At 52.1% G+C, this 22,133-nt stretch overlaps 9 protein-coding genes and 2 non-coding genes across 11 annotated transcripts; 5 read left to right on the plus strand and 6 right to left on the minus strand.

Annotated features, from left to right (window-relative positions):
• Window positions 1–271: 271 nt before the first annotated feature.
• On the plus strand, window positions 272–377 carry P168DRAFT_t58. Its single transcript has one exon. It is a non-coding gene; the product is annotated as a tRNA-Ser (tRNA).
• A 234-nt stretch (window positions 378–611) lies between these two features.
• P168DRAFT_316677 (nitrilase) lies at window positions 612–1,844 on the plus strand (the record flags this gene model as incomplete). Its single annotated transcript, XM_024840039.1, has 3 exons — window positions 612–1,055; window positions 1,172–1,490; window positions 1,597–1,844. The coding sequence occupies 3 exons, from the start codon at window positions 612–614 to the stop codon at window positions 1,842–1,844; spliced, it is 1,011 nt and encodes a 336-aa protein (XP_024695286.1).
• Window positions 1,845–1,917: 73 nt separating this feature from the next.
• On the minus strand, window positions 1,918–2,976 carry P168DRAFT_316678 (uncharacterized protein; the record flags this gene model as incomplete). Its single annotated transcript, XM_024840040.1, has 1 exon — window positions 1,918–2,976. The coding sequence occupies one exon, from the start codon at window positions 2,974–2,976 to the stop codon at window positions 1,918–1,920; it is 1,059 nt and encodes a 352-aa protein (XP_024695287.1).
• A 492-nt stretch (window positions 2,977–3,468) lies between these two features.
• Window positions 3,469–5,384, minus strand: P168DRAFT_325529 (glutamate decarboxylase). Its single transcript, XM_024841012.1, has 4 exons — window positions 5,069–5,384; window positions 4,996–5,023; window positions 3,774–4,939; window positions 3,469–3,705 (listed from the first exon to the last, which is right to left on the minus strand). Exons 1-4 carry the CDS (start codon window positions 5,290–5,292, stop codon window positions 3,591–3,593), a joined length of 1,533 nt encoding a protein of 510 aa, XP_024695288.1. The 5' UTR covers window positions 5,293–5,384; the 3' UTR covers window positions 3,469–3,590.
• Window positions 5,385–5,784: 400 nt separating this feature from the next.
• On the minus strand, window positions 5,785–7,629 carry P168DRAFT_295685 (uncharacterized protein; the record flags this gene model as incomplete). Its single annotated transcript, XM_024838056.1, has 6 exons — window positions 5,785–6,137; window positions 6,271–6,477; window positions 6,524–6,725; window positions 6,794–7,036; window positions 7,073–7,464; window positions 7,521–7,629. The coding sequence occupies 6 exons, from the start codon at window positions 7,627–7,629 to the stop codon at window positions 5,785–5,787; spliced, it is 1,506 nt and encodes a 501-aa protein (XP_024695289.1).
• A 1,088-nt stretch (window positions 7,630–8,717) lies between these two features.
• Window positions 8,718–10,864, minus strand: P168DRAFT_288612 (uncharacterized protein). The gene is made up of 4 exons (XM_024836828.1): window positions 10,550–10,864; window positions 10,284–10,401; window positions 10,058–10,215; window positions 8,718–9,995 (listed from the first exon to the last, which is right to left on the minus strand). The coding sequence occupies exons 2-4, from the start codon at window positions 10,385–10,387 to the stop codon at window positions 8,884–8,886; spliced, it is 1,374 nt and encodes a 457-aa protein (XP_024695290.1). The 5' UTR covers window positions 10,388–10,401; window positions 10,550–10,864; the 3' UTR covers window positions 8,718–8,883.
• Window positions 10,865–12,437: 1,573 nt separating this feature from the next.
• Window positions 12,438–12,509, minus strand: P168DRAFT_t62. The gene has a single exon. It is a non-coding gene; the product is annotated as a tRNA-Arg (tRNA).
• A 1,738-nt stretch (window positions 12,510–14,247) lies between these two features.
• Window positions 14,248–14,942, plus strand: P168DRAFT_280085 (uncharacterized protein; the record flags this gene model as incomplete). Its single annotated transcript, XM_024835846.1, has 2 exons — window positions 14,248–14,575; window positions 14,656–14,942. The coding sequence occupies 2 exons, from the start codon at window positions 14,248–14,250 to the stop codon at window positions 14,940–14,942; spliced, it is 615 nt and encodes a 204-aa protein (XP_024695291.1).
• A 1,452-nt stretch (window positions 14,943–16,394) lies between these two features.
• P168DRAFT_325533 (YidH family protein) lies at window positions 16,395–17,098 on the plus strand (the record flags this gene model as incomplete). Its single annotated transcript, XM_024841013.1, has 3 exons — window positions 16,395–16,613; window positions 16,694–16,953; window positions 17,057–17,098. Exons 1-3 carry the CDS (start codon window positions 16,403–16,405, stop codon window positions 17,096–17,098), a joined length of 513 nt encoding a protein of 170 aa, XP_024695292.1. The 5' UTR covers window positions 16,395–16,402.
• Window positions 17,099–18,090: 992 nt separating this feature from the next.
• On the plus strand, window positions 18,091–20,157 carry cp3 (carboxypeptidase C PRC1). Its single transcript, XM_024841014.1, has 2 exons — window positions 18,091–18,842; window positions 18,896–20,157. The coding sequence occupies exons 1-2, from the start codon at window positions 18,320–18,322 to the stop codon at window positions 20,050–20,052; spliced, it is 1,680 nt and encodes a 559-aa protein (XP_024695293.1). The 5' UTR covers window positions 18,091–18,319; the 3' UTR covers window positions 20,053–20,157.
• Window positions 20,158–20,646: 489 nt separating this feature from the next.
• Window positions 20,647–21,535, minus strand: P168DRAFT_288615 (40S ribosomal protein uS13). The gene is made up of 3 exons (XM_024836829.1): window positions 21,508–21,535; window positions 21,136–21,301; window positions 20,647–21,022 (listed from the first exon to the last, which is right to left on the minus strand). The coding sequence occupies exons 1-3, from the start codon at window positions 21,509–21,511 to the stop codon at window positions 20,725–20,727; spliced, it is 468 nt and encodes a 155-aa protein (XP_024695294.1). The 5' UTR covers window positions 21,512–21,535; the 3' UTR covers window positions 20,647–20,724.
• Window positions 21,536–22,133: the final 598 nt, after the last annotated feature.

The raw sequence follows: 22,133 nt of genomic DNA on the forward strand, positions 1-22,133 counted from the left end.
CTTCGACATATTAGGTGTGTTATATATATATATTCGCACTACGGATACAATGAATCATTTTTACAATATATAACCCCCCAGGATAACAGCACATATCCATATCTACCTAACCTACATATAGATAACATTAGAGCCCTCATCTCTTATTCTCCCTTGCACTCTCCCGGAGTCTTCTTATCCCTACAAAATTACATACAAGTTGAGACTATGCAACCACCGATCGTGAGAATCTGCCTAGTTAAGTACATTAGTGAATGGCTGAGTAAGAACGGGCAACGTGGCCGAGCGGTTAAGGCGTAAGACTCGAATTCACTGAGTTTCTCAGTGATGGTAATCTTATCTCTTCGGAGTCGCATGTTCGAATCATGCCGTTGTCGATTCTTTTTTTTTCTCTCTTTTTTATTCTCATGATGTTTAATATTTATCCGAGGTAAGATCTGGATGGATAAGATATTCCCCGCATTTTAGTTCTCTCTATTCTCCGATGACTACTTAATATCCAACTACGACATTCCCCTCTATACATATACACATCCAACAACACACAATACACAATATATACAACACACGACATACCCCAAAGAAAGACAAGAAAGAAGGATTCCACCAAAATGTCCATCAAAATAGCCATCTCCCAATCCCGCACCCTCTCCACAACAGCAACCACCCTCTCCGCCCTCTCCCACACCACCCACAAAGCCTCCAAGCAGGGTGTCCACCTCATCCTCTTCCCAGAAGCCTACCTAGGCGGCTACCCCCGCACCTGCACCTTCGGCTCCGCCATCGGCGCCCGCCACCCGCAAGGCCGCGACCAATTCCTCGCCTACTTCCGCTCGGCGATCGACCTCGGCGATACGCCCGCCGGAGCGGGCGAGGATTGGGTCGCGCGCCGGCTGCCGCTGCCGGAGGGGGGAGCGGGGGAGCGCGGGGATGGCACGCGGGAGACGCTTGAGCGGGTTGCAAGGGAGACGGGGGTGTTTATTGTGACGGGCGTGGTGGAGAGGGCGGGGGGAGTCTTTATTGTGCGGTGCTTTATGTGGATCCTGTGCGCGGATGTGTCGGGAAGAGGAGGAAGGTTATGCCTGTATTGCCCCTTCTTTCCCCCCCACTCTTCTCTTCTATATATACATATGTATAAATGTAAGGACAAAGATACTGACAAGTGGAACAGACAGGATCCGAACGCCTCGTCTGGGCCCAAGGCTCCCCCAGCACCCTCCGCGCCATCAGAACCCACCTCAACGGCGTCCCCGTGACGCTCGCCGCCGCTATCTGCTGGGAGAACTACATGCCGCTGCTGCGGCAGAGTCTGTACGCGCAGAACGTGACGATCTATCTGGCGCCGACGGCGGATGCGCGCGATACGTGGCTTGCGCTGATGAGGACTGTTGCTGTTGAGGGGAGGGCGTTTGTGGTCAGTGCGAACCAGTGTGTTAGGTATGGGGAGTTGCCGGAGTGGGTTGATGGGGGTGGCACTGAACGACAGATGGGTTTGTTTCCTTCTTTTCCTTTTTTTCTTTCTTTTTTTCTTTCTTTTTTTTTTTTTTTCTTCTCAGTTTTATTTGTTTGGGGGGGAGAGGCTAATAGTTTATGCAGGTCAGGATGAATATGCTTGCCGTGGAGGCTCGTGTATTGTTGATCCCCAGGGTGAGGTCCTTGCTGGGCCGCTGTGGGAGGTATCTGCGGACGATAATCTCGACACGATGGATGGACTGCTCGTGTCCGAGATAGACGTGCAAGACTGCGAGCGCGGTCGACTCGATCTAGACGTCGCGGGGAGTTATTCCCGGAGCGACTCGTTCAAGTTTAGTGTTGAGGGGCTGGATTTGAATCCGCCTGTTTAGCCTTTCTCTCTATCCTTCTACCTACCCCCCTCTCTATACACATATAGATTATATACAGATATGAGAAGAGAGATTACAACTTTGAGTTCGGAGACAACATGTGTTCACCCACCAAAAACAAAGCAATAACGTCAGCCACCACATCCCCATCATCCACGCCACCCTCCCACGCAATCCTCTCCTGATGTGCGCGTGCTACCTCCGCAGACCAGCCTAGGATAGGCCCGAATTCCCTCGCCACGAGGGACATCCCAACGCTGTCGATCTCGAAGTGCCCTTGGAGGGTTAGGACTCTGTTGGGGAGGTAGAGGCCTTGGATGGGGCATTGCTTTGTCCAGCCGATGTTGAGCCAGGGGGGTTTTATATTTCCTTCGTTATGAGTATTGTTGCTGTTGGTTGTTGCGTTTTTTAGTGGTGTATCACCTGCAGTAGTACTACCCCCGGGAGTACTCCCAGTAGTACTACCAGTAGTACTACCAGTAGTTTCAGTAATATACCCATTAGAAGGAGAGGAAGAAGGAACAACCCAATCCCCATGCATCATCTGCATCCTCAACTCCCCTTTCCCCCCAAGGACCGCCCCAAACGCCTTCCTAAAGCGAGGAGTAAGCTGCACAGCATGCACGCCCACCTCTCTGCCTAGAGGAGAGGCTTCAACACGCGTGCTGTCCGGCATCAAAGCAGCCGCGATAAGCTGGTGCCCGAAACAGCCGCCGATGAGCTTGATGTGCGGGTGGTGGGAGTAGATTTTGCGGATGAATGTTTTGAGGGGTGTTATCCACGGGTTGGTGGTTGTTTGGTAGGCGCTTGAGGCGGAGCCTGTTATTAGGAGGGATGTAATTTTGTTATCGTTTTTATTGTTGTTGTTGGTGGTGGTATCATTGCCGGGGACAGTAGTAGTAGTAGTGGTAGTAGAAGAAGATTGAAGGAGATGCTCCGGCGGATAAACACCCCCCATGATATCCCAGTTCGAAACGACCAGCTTGATAGGATCCGGATGAAGGGGGGATTGACTAAGACGATGGACGGCTGGCTCGATTATAGAGCGGTATTGTGTGCTGTAGAGGCCGTTGCGGTGGTAGTGGGGCCGGACGGGGATGTCGACGTCGAGGATGGCGAGGTGGATTGTCATTTTATTACTTTATAATACATATAGTCTTTTCGCCTATAGAAATAGAGTAGGATAGAGTTGGAGTATAGTATACGTTATATAGATGGGGGATTGAATGGGGGAAGAGTGGATGGACATGTATGGATGGATGGATGGATGGATGTACATGTACCCCTCACGAGACACGTGGATGGCTGTCGATCTTCGCATTGCTCTGTTGGGGTAATTTGGGGTTATTGTATGTGTAGAGGCCGTATAGAATGGCGCACTTGGATATATAGTGCAATGAAGTAGAATATAGAGTGAATAGGCTCGAGGAGAAGGAATGTTTTGTCCCGTGACTGGCGAGCCCTAATTTCTTCTTTTCGTCGCTCTTTTGTATTTATTCTAGTCCGTTATATTCCCTTATCTTTTTTTTCTGTTCTTCTACTCTTGTCTGTTTTGATCAATGAATCTATGTGTTTATGCTGAATATTCTTCTTTATGATACTTCTTGTCATAATTGATTCATTTCTATCATAGGTTACTCTGAATTGTTAGACCCAAGATACATTATCTATCTAGATAAGACAGTAGATATAATCCATCTCACATCAAAGATTGAACTGCAGAAAGGCACAATCCTATCTATTCAATCAGCAAACCCCATGCGTCTTCCCCGACTTGCCCTGCAGCGAGTGCTTCTCCCCCTTGTAGTGCGGGTGACTGTGCTTCGCTTTATGCGAGTGGACAGTGTGAGTTTGGACGTGTCTATCATCATCACAGTTAGTATCACATACACCAGATCTAAAATCAAGTAGAAATAGGGAGAGACATACCGCTGAAACTTCTTCACCATCTCCTCATCCATATCACCCAGCGTCTTCAGCGCGAGCTTAAAATCCGCCAACAGCGCATCACACCGACTCATGCTGAAGTCCTCGCGCACAACAACCCGCATCAGCTTCATCGAGCCACTGTTCGGCGCCATCGTGTAAGCAGGCACAATCCACCCCCTCTCGCGTAGCTGGTGCGCCAGCGTCGTCTCGTCGAAATGCCCCTCTTCCTTGTTGGCCAGCTTGAACGCCACGACGGGCAGACCGCGCCCCCCGCCTTGGCTGAGAATCTGGAAGCCCATCTTCTCCAGCTGCTCGGCGAGGTAGTCTGCGATGCGGGTGATGTTCACCATGATCGCGCGGAACCCGCGCCGGCCGAGCCGGATCATCTGGTAGTATTGGCCGATGACCTGCGACGCGCCCTTGGAAAAGTTCAGCGTGAAGCTCGCTTGCTCCGCGCCCAGGTAGTTGATGTTGAAGATGAGGTCTTGCGGGAGGTACTCCGGCGAGCGCCAGACGACCCACCCCACGCCCGGGTAGACGAGCCCGTACTTGTGGCCGGACACGTTGATCGAGACGACCTTCTCCAGCCGGAAGTCCCACTCGAGCGCCGGGGCGACGAAGGGCGCGACGAAGCCGCCGCTGGCGGCGTCGACGTGGATGGGGCAGTCGAGGTCGCGCTCGATCAGCAGGTCGTTGATGGCTTTGATGTCCTCGTATTCGCCGGTGTAGGTAGTGCCGAGGATGGCGCAGATGCCGATGGTGTTTTCGTCGACGAGGTCGACGGCTTGCTGGGGGTCGATGACGTAGCGCTCGTCAGTGCAGTAGACGTAGCGCTCTTCGATGTCGAAGTAGCGGGCGGCTTTTTCCCAGCAGACTTGCACGGCGCTGTTCATGACGATGTTGGGGCGGGAGGCGTCTTGGCCGGCGGCTTTGCGCTTGTGCTGCCAGCGGCGCTTGAGGGCGAGGGAGCCGAGCATGATGGCCTCGGAGGAGCCGACGGTGGAGGTGCCCATTGGGTGGTCGTTGGTGGAGTCTGTGGGCGCGTTGAAGAGGCGCGCGATCATGTTCACGCAGCGGTTTTGAATCTCGGCTGTTTGGGGGTATTCTTCGTAGTCGATGAAGTTCTTGCTGAGGGACTCGGCCATGAGTTTTTCGGCTTCTTCTTCCTGTTTTAGTTAGTATACTGGGTATGTTTCATTGGGGTTATGTGTAGGGTGTTTACCATGTAGGTCGTGACGAAACTCGCCAGGCTGGATACGTTAGCACCATACTTCTCCCAATGTTGTTATACATACTTGAGAATTGGATTCCCATCCAAGCTCAGCTCGTCCTTGATCATCCGGTACGCAACCTCACGAGGCATCTCGCGCTCCGGCATCTCCGTCAACGGCAGCTGCTCCGCCGCGAAGCGCGTGCCATACACACTGGAGAAAGGCCCATCTTCCTCACTCTCCAGCGAGAGCGAGTCAAGGCGTTGATCAACCGAACTATCGCGGTGGACTTGAGCAAGGTGAACCATGATTGCGATACAATGTCTGTAGAATCCAAAGATGTAGAATGGCAGAGAGAAACATGGCAGAGGAGGGGCATTTAAACCCCTCAACAGCCACGTCAGGCGTGTCACCGAGGCAGCGCCACTGTCTTGCGGTGAGGGGAAATCCGACGCGACTGGCTGAGGCTGGGATGACGAGGGCTGAGCGGCTGACGTGCCCCGCCGGTTGAAACAGGCGACTGGACTAGTCTGGGTGACTACGGGGAAAGGCTTGGTGAAAGCTTGATCCGGATTGGAGGGGGAGTGGATCCCGAGTAGAAACCGGGCAGTGTGTTGGAGTAGAAGGATTGGGAGTCACTGATTCACGGGTTGAGTGATGCTCGTGGGGCTGGTGGGGAGATGACGATGTGGATCGTTGGTCACTTTATGTCATAGAATTACTAAATCGGTACAGTTATACTTTATTAGTTGATTGTACTAGTATTCATACATGGCCCCAGTGATTATATCGTTGATATATCAATAGAAGTCCTCAAGATCCCGAAAAGGCCAGCCGCGACGAATCTTCCCCAACTCATCAGGACTCGCACCATCCGAGAACTCCTCCCTCAAAGACTCATTCCTCTGCACTGCCGCATCATAATTCTCAGCAGGAATCCAACCCTCCTCTGAGAGTCCCCCAAGTTCACGCCGCCAGTGACCAACAAGCGCATTCAAGTCATACCACATACGCTCACTCTCCGCCTGCTCACGAACTTCCTGCTCCGAGAACCTAATGGGGCATTCATCTGGGACAGAAAGATGAGGCCAGAGCTCACATATGCGCATGAGAGCACCGCGCAGCGAGATCATATTACCTGACCACTGGCGGCCTGCGGCGTCCACGAGCTGCTGCCATTAGAGGATGAGAGGGTCCTGTAGAGCTTGAAGGTGCAATTTGTTGAGACCGCCGTTGAACACGCGGTACAGGTAGAAGAGACTTTGTCGTCGGATTAGCTCGTCGACTTGGGCCTTTTCGTCGGGTTTCATCGTCGTACTCAGGAGGGTACTTTGGCGGGATCAACCCCGTGGGAGGCTCGGGGTCAGGATTCTCGAATAGTCGAGGGTATCCGGCTGCGAGAACCAGTGGCGTGATAAACGTGTGTTGCCAGTCGATGATGGATGTGACTTTGAATGTGTCGGGGCAGATGAAGACGTTGCTTGGTGTGAGGTCTGTAACAGTCAGTATAGCATATCTTTGCGAAGTCAAGATGAATACCCGGATGGCGCAGAGTCGGACGACCCAGCTCTCTTGGAAGAAGATACGGTGCGATAGACTGATACTTCCTAAGAAGCTCCAGATACTCCTGCGGCTGTCGCACGCCAGGAAAGACGGTATTGTGGGGGAAATCCGGCTCCAGCGGTTTGCTATACTTCTCCACCCACTTGACTTCTTTTTCTGCCGTCGCAACAAGATAATCCTTGGGATCGCGCCCTAGAAGAGTCAGCTCTGATGCACGCTATACTTCACAGTTGGAAGCAAACATACAAGGCCCCCTATCAACCTTCCACCCCCCCTCCTCCCATACCAAAACATGTAATCAGCACTCGGCCCAATACAATACACATCCCCATCCCCATCCTCATCCACCGTCCCGGGCACATACAGCGGGGCCTGAAACCGGGTCTCAACATCCTTCTTAAAGTAAATACTCCCCACCGCCCCAAACGGAATGCTAAACAGCCGTTTCTCAACATCCACAATCCCCGTCACCAGCGCATGCTTCTGATACTTGTCGTTATCGTATCAGCGCGTGTCAGCCCCCACCCCCGGGACGTGTTCCATTATGATGTACTCAACCCCAATGGGCTTATCCGTTGTGGAAGATGAAGACCACCCATACACCTCCGGAACGGGAATCCCCTTCGATCTGAGGAACGTAAGAGTGGCAACCTCACTAGTAGTGACATACGTCCTAGGGACAGATATCCAGTATGGGATTTTGACAATGGCTTTGAACCCATCTTCCATCGTGGCTAGGAGAACCCGATTGAAGCCCCCCTCGCTGAGTTTTGTAAGGGACTGGACATGCCCATGACCTACGTGCTTTGAAATGGCTTGCTTGAGTGCTGTGGTGTTGAACGGCACGTATCGTTCGCGCAGACGCGCGCGTTCGTTGTAGAGGAAGCGGCCGGTGGTGTATGTGAAGAGGGATTCGTCTATTTGTTCTTAGCTTTGAGATGGATGTCTTTGATAATAGATATGTATAACGCACCGTTAGACTTCCGCAAATGATAGATTTTAAATCTCCGTAAACCCACCTTAAAGCAAGCTCGATGTGATGCGGCCTGCGCTGTCCGCGCGCACACGGCGCGTGTAAACATGTTGGATACTTAGGTTTCTGGATGGAGCTATAGCGAGTTCATCCTTGATTCTTGGATTAATTTCTAAACAGCAGATCCCAGCTGTAACTCGATTCAATAATCGACTGGATATCCTGGTAGATAGTAAGATAGATAGATAGCGTCCTCAGCTTGTACAGTACAAAGCAAGGCTATCCCGTAACCCAGCAACAGCCGTCGGCGTACATACTGTATGACTGTGTCACCAACGTATAGAGTACGCATCTGTTGGACCACCATCGTCGGGATACCTACCTAGGAGGTACTTGCCCACCTCCTATCTTCAATTGAGCGAGCGAACTTAGTTGAATCACTTGCTGGTAATGCATCACATCACATGATCTCGATGACCCTTGTGCATGCATAGCAGGATGTACACCCTCACGTGATGTCTATCTACTGCCATTGTCGGTATGAGAGCTCAGATGTGATGGATATGTAAATCATGGATGAATAAATAGAGACGTACGTATATCATATGGATCTCTCCTGAGAGTTATATGTTATGAGACTGATCGCGGAGCGTGTTGTGGGTTAAGTACCTACTATTTATATGGTGCTCAACAACCCTGGAATTAATATAGAGCGCTAAGCAGGCACCTACGATGGGCTGATGAAGTACTACTACCTTACTATACGACAACACCTCTCAAAGCCCAGCAAGTCAAGTCATACGATCGTACAATCAAGACCTCTCCTACTAACCCCGTCCGAACCAGATAAAGACAAACATAAGAAATATCATTAAACTAATCAATCCAATCTCAACACACAATACACAAGACACAATGATGGGAAATCTCAACACAATGGACGCATCCGAATTAATCATCCTCGCTGACAACTACTCGAACAAGGTCACGTCAAAACAGTCAACGGGGAGGGAATAGCAAATGAACACGGCACAATCAAAACAAGTCGCACCCATCGAACAACACAAATAATCCTTCTGTGCTGGTATTGTCACATATCGTACACCATGCCGTCCTTCATTACATCTTCGCAGATTGTATCTGGGTTGGTTGTGTTTTTCGTTTTCGTTCTCTCTTTTCGATCTCTCTTTTCGTTGCTTCTTTTTTTTTTTTTTTTTTTATAGTTTTCTTTTTGGTGAGATCTTCCGGTAGAAGCGTCCAACGTCCACATGGGTATCAGCATCAAAGGCTCCGCGGCGTATCCATCGGCCCAAATCAAACCGAACAAAGGAAAGGAAGGAAAAAGGAAACTTCATGGCGCCGTTCACTTGAACTTGCGCTTGAGCCAGCCGAAGAACCCACTCTTGCGCTTGTCGGCCTTGGCATTCTCCTGGGCCTTGTTCACCTCGGCCTTGGCCATCTCCTGGGCCTTATCCTGCAGGGACTTGCCCTCCTCGGGCTTCTGGCCGGCCTGCTCGGCCTCCTGGCCGACTTGCGGCTCGCGGGTCTTGGCCTCCTCGGGCTTCTGGATCTGCTCGGAGGGCTGGGCTTTGGTGGCCTCGGGGGCGGAGGTGGTCTCCTGAGTGGAGGCACCCTGGGCGGCAGTGCCCTGGGTGGCGGTCTGGCTCGTCTCCGGCTTCGCGGTCTCCTTGGCCGCCTCCTTGCTCGCGTCCTTCTTGGCGGCCTCCTGGGCAGCCGCGCGGGCGGGGTCCTTCGCAGCGGTCTCCTTGGCCGGAGCCACCGCGGCCGGGGGCGCCGTGGCCGCACCGGCAGCCGCAGCGGCCACTTGGGGCTCGCCGGCGGCCTTACCCTTGGTGGGCTGCGTAGCAGCAGCCTGGGTCTTCTCGTCCGCGGCCTGGGCCTGCTGGCTCAGCTCCTCCTTGGCCTGGTCCAGCGAAGACCGCTTGGCGGTAGCCGTCGCCGCACCGGAGTCAGCCGCGGCAGGCGCGGGGGTCACGCTGGCAGGGGCCTTGCCCGTAGGCTCGGCCGCACCCGACGGCGCCGTGGTGGCCGTGGTGGGGCTGGTGGCAACCGGAATGGGGGCCGTAGCCGGGACGGGCTGGGGCTGCGGCTTAGGGGCCTCGGTCTTCTTGGCGTCGAGCTGGCCGGCAGCGGCGGAGGCGCCCGTGGGGGCGGCCGTCTCGGCGGCCACGGTCTGTGCGGATGTGCTGGGGACGGCAGCGCTGGCGGCCTTCTCCTCCGTCGCGGACAGACCCGGCACATGCAGGGCCGGTCCCTTGTCGCGCGGGTCCGCACCGAGGCCCGGGACGACCTGGGGCTGGGTCTCAGCGGCGCTCGCGGCGGCAGTGGGCTGCGCGGTGGTGGTCTTCACTTCCTCCGCACTGGGCTCCTTGATGCGCTCGGGGAGCGACGTCGAGGCAGCCGCGGCATCCGACGTCACGGTAGGTTCCTGCGCGGCGATTCCGGGCACAGTAGCTACAGAGAGGGGCAAACAGTCAGCGAGGGCGGGGACACCTTTTCCGCGATCATCCACTTACTGGTTCCCTCCTGTTCGACACCGGCCTTGGCCTTGTCGGCAGCATCTTGGGTGGTGGAGGCACCCTCCGCCGTCACCGCATCCTTAGTATCGGCGACGGTTGTCGCGGGTCCTTCGCTCTGGATAGGGGTTTCCGAGATGCCATTGCCCTGGACGACGCTGTATGCGAGAGGGTCAGTCAGCGACCATTCGCGACTAGCGGTGAAGAGAGGGGCGGGAGAACTCACACAGGGGTCGGGGCCTCGGTAGGCTTGTTCGCGGCAGCAGCGGCGGCGGCAGCACCGCTCGACCGGGCCTTGGACTTGTTCTTCTTTCCTCCCTTCTTCGGCATGGTGATGGATGAACCTAACAGCGACACGAGTCAGCGAGTTGGCCACGTAGCGATGACGACAGCGGGGAGGCGAAAGATGCGAGGAGAATGCGCGTGGGGAAACTAAGTGTGCGCATTGGAGGGACTGACGACCCGAGTGGGAGGTGGATGGAAGAGACTCACAAAAAGAGAGGTTGCAGGAGGAGATGGACGGGAGTTTGCGACAATTCCCACGACCGTCCGAATGATTGAGTTATGGAGGTTGTTGACAGGGTCAAAAGTGCGAGGGAGGGAAGTCAGGGGCGGGAAGAAGTCCTGGTATGTTGCCCTGGTTCTTTCCGAATGCCCTTCTTTTCGGCGAACGTTAATCCGCGAGGGATAGTCTCGGTAGTAGGGAGTAAGGTAGTCAGTCAACGACACCAGTTTAGGGGGGAAAAAGTAGTAGATGTGGTCAGAATGGTCAGAGAGTCGTCCATTCCATCAGGAGGTGAAAATTACTACTACACAGAAAAGATCCAGAGAGTTCTGCACAAAACGATGAGGACTGAACAATGCAGGGTCACATGGTTTCTCCACCTATAACGGTTTCTTCTTACTCTCTCTCCATTGTCTCCCATGTCTCTCAGATTTCTCGATTCGTTCAATTCGTTCCTTTCTTTCATCTCACGTTTCAAAGGACCAATCCCTGCTCAGTCGCGGATCGCAATCTACACACAAGGACATTTCCGCTGACGGCGATTCTGGGCGACAGATCCTAATCCAGACGGATCCATACCGTGACCGTGGACTTAATTATAGAAGCAGTGGGCCAGACAGAGCCGCCGAATGCGGATACTTCCATCAATCTATGGTTCTATTCTATACAGTATACACCTTTCTATCTACCTCCTCAATCTAATCATGAAGTTTCCGGCGATCGCTCGTGTGCCTGCAGCTGCCAGCCACGAGACTAGCCAGAAGCGGCATGGTGGAGGGCAAACTGGCCAGATTGCCCCAATCCCCGCATAAATAGGGGTTATAAGATATATCTTATTGCAACAAGGTATTAGATAATCAGAATTCCAATGGATATGATGAATATGATGAATACGATGAATATAATGAATAAAATGAAAGGAATACTACGAAATGAGGTCAATTAAATTGATCGATTATGATTTCATTCTACACCAACAAATGGTTCAGGAAATTAGCATTAGCGCGTTGGTGATTATTGCATTCTTTCGGCTCCGAATCTCTGGGCTTTTTTCGGCTGGCCGTTTGTGTGTTTTGGACGCAAACAGCCATGACGTCATGTTGGATGTCGCCCAGGTATGCTAAGCTTGATTGCCACTGTCAGAGTAATTGGTATGGGGCATCAAGAGAAAAGAAAGAAAAATAATGTACTAGGTATACTACCATATAATACAGTATCATGAAAAGAATAAAATAATATACAAAGAATGAACAAGTATATCACCAACGCACTCATATCTTAGTCAGGCCAGCAAGCTAGCAGCCACACAAAGCCGCAGATGTCGACTAGCGACATGCTGTCCTACAATATAAAAACCATGCATCCCACCCGATCAAGCAAAGGCTGTAGAATCGATAGTCCTTCCAGAAGGAAACGCATGGTCAGAGTGGCGGTCGTCGTGGTGGAGGGCTGAACAAGTGGCATGACATCATCGGCATCCTCGACCACTGAACCCTTGCGCCTCTAACCAACCTGAATGCCTAATCGGACTTGACCGGTCAGATGGTTCAGCTGGTCCTTGATTGGGGACCACAACATGGAGACTGGAGTATGTGCTGGGACTACCCTGTTGCCTATCGGGTTTCTCCTCGGGCAGGACAAAGGGTTTCTCCTCGGGCAGGACACAAAGCGGATGAAGGTTGAAGCCTAGACAAATATAGATACTGTTTGAAGAACAAAGCAGATCTGCCTTAAGTATGCACAGGCCTGTGCCTGTGCCTACCATTAAGTACAATATTACCTCCATTATAGATATAGATGCACGGCCATAAATTGACGCTAAGAAAAATACTATCAACGAGAAGAAATACCAAAAAGAAATAAAAAAAGAAAGATTGACCGACGCAGGGGTCGAACCTGCAATCTCTTGATTCGTAGTCAAGCGCCTTGCCATTGGGCCAGCCGGCCTTGTTGAAAGCATTAAGCACAATAATGCCAAAAGAGCAACCCACCCCCAACCCAACCCGGAAGTCCTGTGCCGAGTGGGCCGGAATAGACTCGGGCCCTCCAGCGGGGCAACCGGCTGCTTCTGGTCTGTCTGCTTTTCATTTGCCCTCCATCCTTATCGGTGGATCGTTATGACGACGATGGGATCGATTTGATTCTTGTCTTACACAGTGGCTTCGGAATAGGTTTCGCTTACTTGTTTCCTTTTTTCTTTCTTTCATTTTATTCATTTGATTTTATATAGTCCGTATACAACTCATGAGTAGACAATATGTCTGCTCGCTGGAAGGACAACCCGATCAGCCGTGACGTGGATGGACCAAACTCGGAGGTCATTTCCTGCCCAGTCGGTGGTGACCACGATCGGACCGAGTGATTCTGGAATTGTTCGCTGCAGGGAGGGAATAATAACAATACAGTAATAATAATAATAATAATAATAATAATAATAATAATAATAATCATCCTGGAACAGTTCCAAGTGCTGCCGCCCATCCGGCTTTCCAACAACCGGGTCGAAAGAGGCACCCGACTAGTCTAGACGAGGGACTTAAACCTGAACCATGGAAAATGTCCAGTTGAGCTGGTTCCGGGCCAATGTAACCTGATGACTCGTCCATTTAATTAATAAATTCCATACACGATAGAACCGACTGAACCGCCACGGTGTGCCTTAGTCATCCGGGCGGAGCATGCCGGCTGAATCGACTGTAACTTCATAAAGGTTGATTGATGCCTATGGTTACTATTATTATTATGGCGATTGCCTTGCATTGCCCGGGGCTATGTATATGTTTGAGGGAATAATAATGTTAAAAATAATGATAATTAAATAATATAGTAGGAAAAAGAAAAAATATCAATACTGTTACAGACAGATGTGAGGCACAAATGACTGCATCATGTCTATCAGCGTTAGACACCAATGTGTTCATAAGACCGAGACAAGCAGATAATTCTCTCAGTGGGACCGCATCCATCCTGTACGGTAACATTACCTAGATTATACCTACCTTTGGCTGATCTTTGGCTGATTCCAACCCACTGAAGAGAACGTCCGTAACAGGTAAGATAAGAGAATGGGGGAAATTGGTGCGGTGGGTTCGCCTTTAGCGGTTGCATAAACCCCCATGGAGAAGCATCCACAGTTGAATACTGTGCCAATCATTCCTTCTGGCCATCCTGTTCGCCAATCATTGCGACATGGTCTCTCGCTCGACGCCCCCCCCCAAATCCCATTGAATTAAATTCCCAATTGCTGGTACGGACTGGACGGCCGGAGTTGTTGGTCATTCAGTATTAACTCTGTACGGAGGCCTGGTCTTACTGTGCACCATTTCCTTCTGAGTTCTGAGTTATTATAGCTGCCCTTTTCCTCCCGGCCTTTCCGCTGCTTTTCTTTCCTCTCTCTCTTCTTTCTCCAGGCTTATCTCATTATACCAACCACCCCAATCTCCCCTCTACCCTAATCTCCCTTCCACCCCCTCCTCGTGTCGCATGCCGAACCGGGCCAAAGTATGATCCGCCGGTGTGCTGATCCTCTCTCGTCTGTACTCTGTGCTTGCACATCCCTCACGTCCAATTCGGTGCCTTGGAAAAGGTCGGCCCTTAGTTGATATTCAATGGAATTGCCATTGGAGTCGTGAAAGTCGCAATTAATCGGTCCCCTGATCCCCTCCGTGAACGTCCACTCTTCATCATGAGTATCCGACAGAAAGTGCGCCGGGTGTTCAGCCGCTCTTTCAGCGGCTCTAAACACAAGGACACCGGTATCAAGATTGAATATTACAGACGACATGAGGTCCCCCCCTCGAAATTCAAGGGTCCGTTTGACCGCGAACACCAAAAGTCTCTGGCCGCCTGGTCCTTCGGGGATGCCCAGGCCGGTCGTCCGCGCTCGATGGATCTGTCTCTCTCGCCGTGTGCGTCGGTCCCCGACCATCTGCGCCACGACTACGACGATGAGGAAGTGGCGCCAGATCAGATGCAGCCGATTGCTCCCGAAGACCGTTTACCTGAGTCTGACTGTATGTTTTCCTTCTCCCCTACTGTTCACCTTCACGTGACTCTATTCCGCTTGTCGAGATGATAGTCTGACTGGTCCTAGCCATGCCCATTATGTACCCTCGCGACTATACCTCGGAGCGCCACACCCACGGTTCGTCGTCTTCCACCGCCGTCGACCCGGATAGCTACAGCAGCTCGATGAAGACGCTCTTGGACGTCAACCTCATGCCGGACGACTCCGCCGCCCCGTTCCACAAGGAATCGGTCCGGCATACCTCGCCCGTCTATCGTCCCATCTCACCGCCGCCCATGGCCAAGGGGACGTACATGCCTTTCTCCCCCGACGATCTGTCACGGGCGTTGAACGCCGTGCAGATATGTACCTGATCGTACCTGTCGGGTCCGTCCGAGTGGTCCTTTTTCTTACCCGACCACCGTTTACTTCTTGACGACTTTTCGTCCATCATTTTGGTCTCCTTCCACCGCGACACTGGTGTGCGCATGATTTTCTCCATCTATTTTATTTTTTCTCCCTACCTTGCCATCTCACCATTGAAATGGTCGGGCACCGGAGTCCGACTCCACCGCCCGGGCACCAATACGAGACACCTGTGAGGCCACGCGGTCGAGACGCGAGGGAGGCCTCGACTATTGCGTGGCCCCGAAACAACACAGTGTGTTTCTACGACGCATATACGCATACGACGAGTGATGCCTAGCCACTTGTTTTTTTTGTTTTATCTTATTGTTTAGGTTTCTTGCATGGCGAATTGCGCGAATACCCGTTCTGAGGCTTATTATCCAAACCAGGAATGAAAGACCAACTAACCCTGGAAACTGACGACGGAACGGGGAATAAAAAAAAGGACTGTTAGATATAGAGCGTGTCTGTCTGTCTGTCTGGATGTGTCTTTTTTTTTGTTTCTCAGGGGCTGGGCCGATTCTTGTACTGTACTACTGACTTCTACTGTACTAATGGACTCCCTGTATCCGTTTGTTTTCTCCTTATCTTGTAACACCTTATTTGATTCTTGTGATCAACGTATAAGTCGCAGGCAAGGTTCCGTATCACCCCTTGAAGTGTAGCGGGGATGTGCCGATACTGATAGACTGCCAAGACGGTAGACCGACAAACAGTCGATCGGCGTGCGGGACCGAATGAAGCCCTCTCCGTCCTCCCCTCCATCCGCCTCGCTTGCTATCGTCGCGTTTTCTGAAGCAATTAACTCAAGGTACCTTACTCGACCTATCTACCAATATCAGTCTTACTTTCTCATCCAGAGCATGTTATCTCTAATTCATGCTATCTCCAATCAGATAGAGTACATACAACATCACACAATCCCATTGTAAAGAACAATGTACCTTACATACCTCCCTCGGTCGCACCCCACCCCACACAACATCAACCAAACCCGCCCCGACACCACTTAGCCACTCCGTAGTACCTGTACTATCCCCAACCGAATCCACTAGTTCCTGACGTGAATCCGCCAACATACAGCACCTAGTCCCTTCCAACCTGTTCTGGAAGTCCGTGTGATACCCACCAGTCGCCGACTTTCCAGCCGAATGTGCGGAAAGTACGTTACCTAAGATTTATTCGGGAGTTGGGGCTACTCTCTAATCCCCGTACTAAGCGATTATAGTCCCCCGCATCCGACCGTTGCGGTGTCTTGGCGTTTGTCAGTTTGAGCTGTTGGGTTCCTTGGCTTTTGGAGAACTAACTGTACCACTGCAGGGCATTCTCTTACCAGTCTTTTTTGGATATTGAGTGCCTTGTATATCTAACTACCTGGGTAATATTATCTATGGAGTATGATGGAGTATCCAATATGATTTGAATAATGACGACAAATGCGACCCCTCCGCCTGACTTGGAATTATCAGACCTGCCACGACCCCCTTCCTCATCCTCCTCCGCACCGTCATCGCAATCACAGCCACAGCCGCAACATCAACCCAAAATCGCCTTAAAGCGTCGCATCAGCACCTGGTGGGTAACCACCGTCCGACCAGTCCTCCGTGCAGAAGAAGACGATCCACGAGATTACCTAGGTATCTCCCCCCTCCCAACAACAACAACCTCCCCCATATCCAAACCCCCATCGCTAACCTTGATGAATAATTGAATACAGCCCTCGAACGAACCCACCTAGCCTACATCCGCACCTCCAACGCAATCGCCTCCTTCGCAGTCGTCACCGCCCAGCTCTTCGTCCTACACAGCGACACACGCGTCGTGGGCAAGGCTTTCGCGTGTGCTATCCTCGGCCTCGCGATCTACGTTACGCTGGACGGCGCCGTGCGGTACTTTCGTCTTCAGGAACGCTTGCATAGGGGCGTGCATAAGACGTGGAATTGGGATTTGGGGATTGTTACGGGGGGGTTTGTTGGGGTGAGTTTATCACTGCGCTTTTCTGGGGCTAGAAGGGGTGTGAGAAAGTGGTGTTGGTATATTGCTGGTATGGGCTGGTTGCTGACTGTGTGTTTGGTGGTAGATTGCGGTTGTGTCCATTGTTTTGGTCTACGCTTTTGACTAGGACTGGCTTGGGCTTTCGATGATGGAAAGTGTGATTATATCGTTGGCTGCGTGCACGGGGGTTGTATGGCCTCGGTCCGACGAACATATGAGATGGGTATGACTCTCAGATTTGGGATAGACGAACCGACTATCTACAACGCCGCACCTGCTTCTCGCATCCACAGACTCCGACTTTCGACGTGAGGGATTCCCGTTCTCTAGGGTCAGACTATAGGGTATGATTAATTTTGGGACAGTGTATCATGGCTGGAATGCCGTTTTGCATTTGGTCGATCATGATGATATGGACCTTGGCTCTTTCGTCACGAATACAATCTATGATGGAGTATCCCTATCGCCCTGTCTAACGGACGGGAAACGGGATCCTGGGATCCCACCTCCGTCGTCACCATCCAATATCCTCTTCTGGACGGTCGGCAAACTGTCTTGGAACAGTACAAACGGATGCGTCCGCTTGTCAGGTAATATATGTCAACATGCTTATATTAAGCAGCCATGCATTTGCTTCACTATGACTGCCAAACATGTGACGCGTCTACCGGGTTATTGTTTGTTTACATGCAGTATTGGGATAATCATGTCAGTTAGATATATAGTATAGACCATACTGATGTACATACTCGGACCCAAGCATACCGCCACACCACTTGAACATACACTACCCTTATCATATTTATTAGCTACCTACTTGAATATCTACCACCTATGATATAGCTATAATACTGTCCAACTTGCAGGTACCCGCCCCTCCAATTCACTGGGCAGAGCAATGCGCCTTCCCCATTGGGCCAACTGGTCCCGTGCCTCGTTCGGGAGCGGCAGCTGACTCAGCCGTGACTTGTGACTTGTCGCCCGAGGCACGCGCGCCTGATTGGCTGCCTGATCCATCCGGCGTCATCGCCCGTCCGCTTCCATCCCCATCTCGTCACCTCCGCTTTTGCTGCTCCAACTCTCTCTCTCTCTCTCTCTCTCTCTCCCATCTTCGTTCCAGTCTGCATCATCCTGTAGCTGGTTCTTCATCCGTTTCCATCTATCTTTTCAATTTACTATTCTTGTAAGTCTATTGAGAACACACTCCAACTCCTCTCTGAACTTATCGCTCGCTCTCCTTCCCAGCCCCCTTGTGATAACAGTGACTGATAAGGTATCTACACCGCTAGGTACCCTCGAATCTCACCATCAATCCATCTCCTTCTGTTAGATTATCCACCCCATAATCATGAGGGTTCTCCCCGCTGCTTTGCTGGTCGGAGCGGCCTCTGCGGCTCTCCCCAGCCAGCCGCTCATGGTCCAAGAGGATGACGCCCCGGCAGAGTTCCTTGCGGATCTTCCCGAGGACAACCTCGTCGATGGCGCCCGAGAGACGCTCAAGGGCTTCGCGAAGCCCCTTCATGACTTCCAGGAACAGCTGAAGAGCTTGACTGGGGATGCCCAGAAGCTGTGGGAGGAGGTGTCCAACTACTTCCCCGACAGCATGGACAGCAATCCCATCTTCTCGCTGCCGAAGAAGCACACCCGTCGCCCGGACTCCCACTGGGACCATGTCGTCCGTGGCTCTGATCTTCAGAGTGTCTGGGTCACTGGCTCTGATGGTGAGAAGGAGCGTAAGGTTGATGGCAAGTTGGATACCTATGATCTGCGTGTCAAGAAGGCCGACCCCAGCGTCCTCGGGATCGACCCCGATGTTAAGCAGTATACTGGTTATCTCGATGATAACGAGAACGATAAGCATCTGTTCTACTGTAAGTGAAGTTGTTCAATGTCTCCCGATTAACTGCGTCTAACTGGTTGATAGGGTTCTTTGAGTCCCGGAATGACCCTGAGAACGACCCCGTGGTTCTGTGGCTGAATGGCGGTCCCGGGTGCTCTTCCCTCACCGGCCTCTTCATGGAGCTCGGCCCCAGCAGCATCGACAAGAACCTGAAGCCCGTGTACAACGAGTATGCGTGGAACTCCAACGCTTCGGTCATCTTCCTTGACCAGCCCGTCAATGTCGGCTACTCGTACAGTGGCTCGGCCGTCTCGGACACCGTGGCCGCAGGCAAGGACGTGTATGCGCTCTTGACCCTCTTCTTCAACCAGTTCCCCGAGTACGCGAAGCAGGACTTCCACATCGCGGGCGAGTCGTACGGCGGCCATTACATCCCTGTCTTCGCGTCGGAGATTCTGTCGCACAAGAAGCGCAACATCAACCTGCAGTCCGTCCTCATTGGCAACGGTCTGACCGACGGGTTGACTCAGTACGAGTACTACCGTCCCATGGCCTGTGGTGAGGGTGGTTACAAGTCCGTCTTGGACGAGAGCACCTGCCAGTCTATGGACAACGCTCTGCCGCGCTGCCAGTCGCTGATCAATGCCTGCTACAACTCTGAGAGCGCCTGGACCTGCGTGCCGGCCTCGATCTACTGCAACAACGCTTTGATCGGCCCGTACCAGCGCACCGGCATGAACCCCTACGACGTGCGGAGCAAGTGTGAAGATGACAGCAGCCTGTGCTACACGGCTATGGGCTGGGTCAGCGACTACCTGAACAAGCCGGAGGTGCGCAAGGCCGTGGGCGCCGAGGTCGAGGGCTACGACTCGTGCAACTTCGACATCAACCGCAACTTCCTGATGCACGGTGACTGGATGAAGCCGTACCACCGCCTGGTGCCCGGGATCCTGGAGGAGATCCCCGTCCTGCTCTACGCTGGCGACGCCGACTTCATCTGCAACTGGCTGGGCAACAAGGCCTGGTCCGAGGCCCTCGAGTGGTCGGGCCAGAAGGAGTACGCCCCGCTGCCGCTCAAGGACCTCAAGCTGGGCGGCTCGGGCAAGGACATCGGCCAGATCAAGTCCCACGGCAACTTTACGTTCGCCCGTCTGTACGGCGGCGGTCACATGGTGCCCATGGACCAGCCCGAGGCCAGTCTGGACTTCTTCAACCGCTGGTTGGGTGGTGAGTGGGCCTAGACAGTAGGCACGGCTTGATTATTAGACTAGGTTTCTACTGTCTACTAGATTCGAGATGATCTTTGCTTTTCCTTTCCTGTTTCTTTTTATGTGTTTCAATGAGTCGATGGTTGATGTGAAAGTTGGGAGACGTTTATTTGTCGCAAGAGCATGTCAGACCGTATCGGATATCAGACAGCATCAGATATATAGCGTCAATGAGTTTTGGATTCCTTGTTTCCTTCCGGTAATCGTAGTCAAGGGTGTTTGATTAGTCGGCATCCGTTGCGTAAACTCCGCAAGGAGATAAGCTATAGTAGATAGGTATGGTATAATAAACCGAAAGATAGCCAGGAGAGATAAGTTCACGTCATTTCATATTGGTATGATTGGTTTAGTAATTTTTTCGTTTTTTTCATTCATCCGTCGCCCTGGGGTTCCGCTTGTTCTTTCTCTAGAAACATTGGACGGGTCCCCCCTTTCCCCTACGAGGGAGATAAGAGAGAGAGAGCAAAGAAGAGGATTCGTTACAACTCGACCAAGATTTAAGAAAAGAAAAGAAAAGACGAAACGACCCATGCAACACACACCAACAGATATCCCAGTCCTCTCTCTCTTTTTTTTCCCGGCCCGCAAAAAAAAATCGAAGAAGACAAAAGAATGAACACCGTGTGGAATTTGAAGACGAATGATTTAGCCCTTCTTCTTGCTGACACCGACGGTGCGACCGCGACGGCCAGTGGTCTTGGTGTGCTGGCCGCGGACGCGGAGGCCCCAGTAGTGACGGAGACCGCGGTGAGCGCGGATCTTCTTCAGGCGCTCGAGATCATCACGGAGCTTGGAGTCCAGGGAGTTGGAGACGACCTGGTAGTTCTTGCCGTCGACGATGTCGCGCTGTCTGTTGAGGAACCAGGTCGGGATCTTGTACTGGGTGGGGTTCTGGAGGATGGTGACCAGGCGCTCGAGCTCTTCGGTGGTGAGCTCACCGGCACTGTTGGATGAGATTATAATTAGATCCCGATTCATATATGTCTGTGTGCGTGACTTGTTTCCTCGTTCGTTGTGCTGTGTGTATAGTCCCTCCCCAGATAATGATAAACATACCGCTTGTTCAGATCAACATCGGCCTTCTTGCACACCAGGTTGGAGTAACGGCGACCGACACCCTTGATCTGGGTCAAGGCGTACATGATCTTCTGCTTGCCGTCAACATTGGTGTTGAGCAGACGCAGGATGTACTGGAAGTTCGTCTTCTCGCCTGACACGAGCGCTGCAATCATTGAAAGTTAGCTTTCTGCTTTGAGCGATTCTTGGTGTGGTCCCCCGATAAGAAAAAAAATTCCACATGATCGATCCAGCTCTCGGTCTTCAAGATCATCATCTTTCTTGTCTTCCATTCTTTTTCTTTTTTATTTATTCATCGTGTAGAGCGAGAGGGTAATAGAGCGACACTGGGATGGAGATGTAGAGACGTACACATGATGGGCGATGGGCGCGGACCGCGTTGATTGTCGACAGCGAGAGGGGTGAGGAGGAGAGGAAGTCGAAGTGGTGCGCCGCTGGGCTGGCTTTTGCTCTCCTGTCGCTCACGCTCTCGTTCTTTCGTTCTCCCGTTGTGGGATCGGGTAAGCGCGGCGCTAGCCGGATGGGGTATGGTGCGGGTGAGGGCTCGCTTAGTTCTGGGTCAGGTGATGGTCAGCTGGTGCCTGTCACGTGTGGTATGGTACATTTGGTTAGGATACTGTATTGAGTGTATCGTCGTGGTTATCTATATCGTGTCCAAATCAGGTTAGCGCCATCCCATCGTGACTTGCAGTATGTCGATGTTGACAGCTGAGGAACCACACTTGCTCCATCTCTATACTCTCCCGACTTCATTCATTCATTCCGGTGGCATGGATCTCGACGACAATATGTTCCTGGCACGTGGTCTTCTTTGTATCCTCTGCCAAGCTCATCCTTTATTCGGACCAATGCTCAGCCACCACCTACCATCCTGAAACATCAGAGAGTATATACTCGGTTCTTTGTTTGATCTCGAGGACTAATCTGCAGAATGATCCGTCAAGGACCTACTTGCGGTGGAATTCCCACTGGGTGGG

The sequence above is a fragment of the Aspergillus campestris genome (assembly GCF_002847485.1).
Source record: "Aspergillus campestris IBT 28561 chromosome Unknown P168scaffold_3, whole genome shotgun sequence".
In the NCBI taxonomy this organism is placed as follows: Eukaryota; Fungi; Ascomycota; class Eurotiomycetes; order Eurotiales; family Aspergillaceae; genus Aspergillus; species Aspergillus campestris.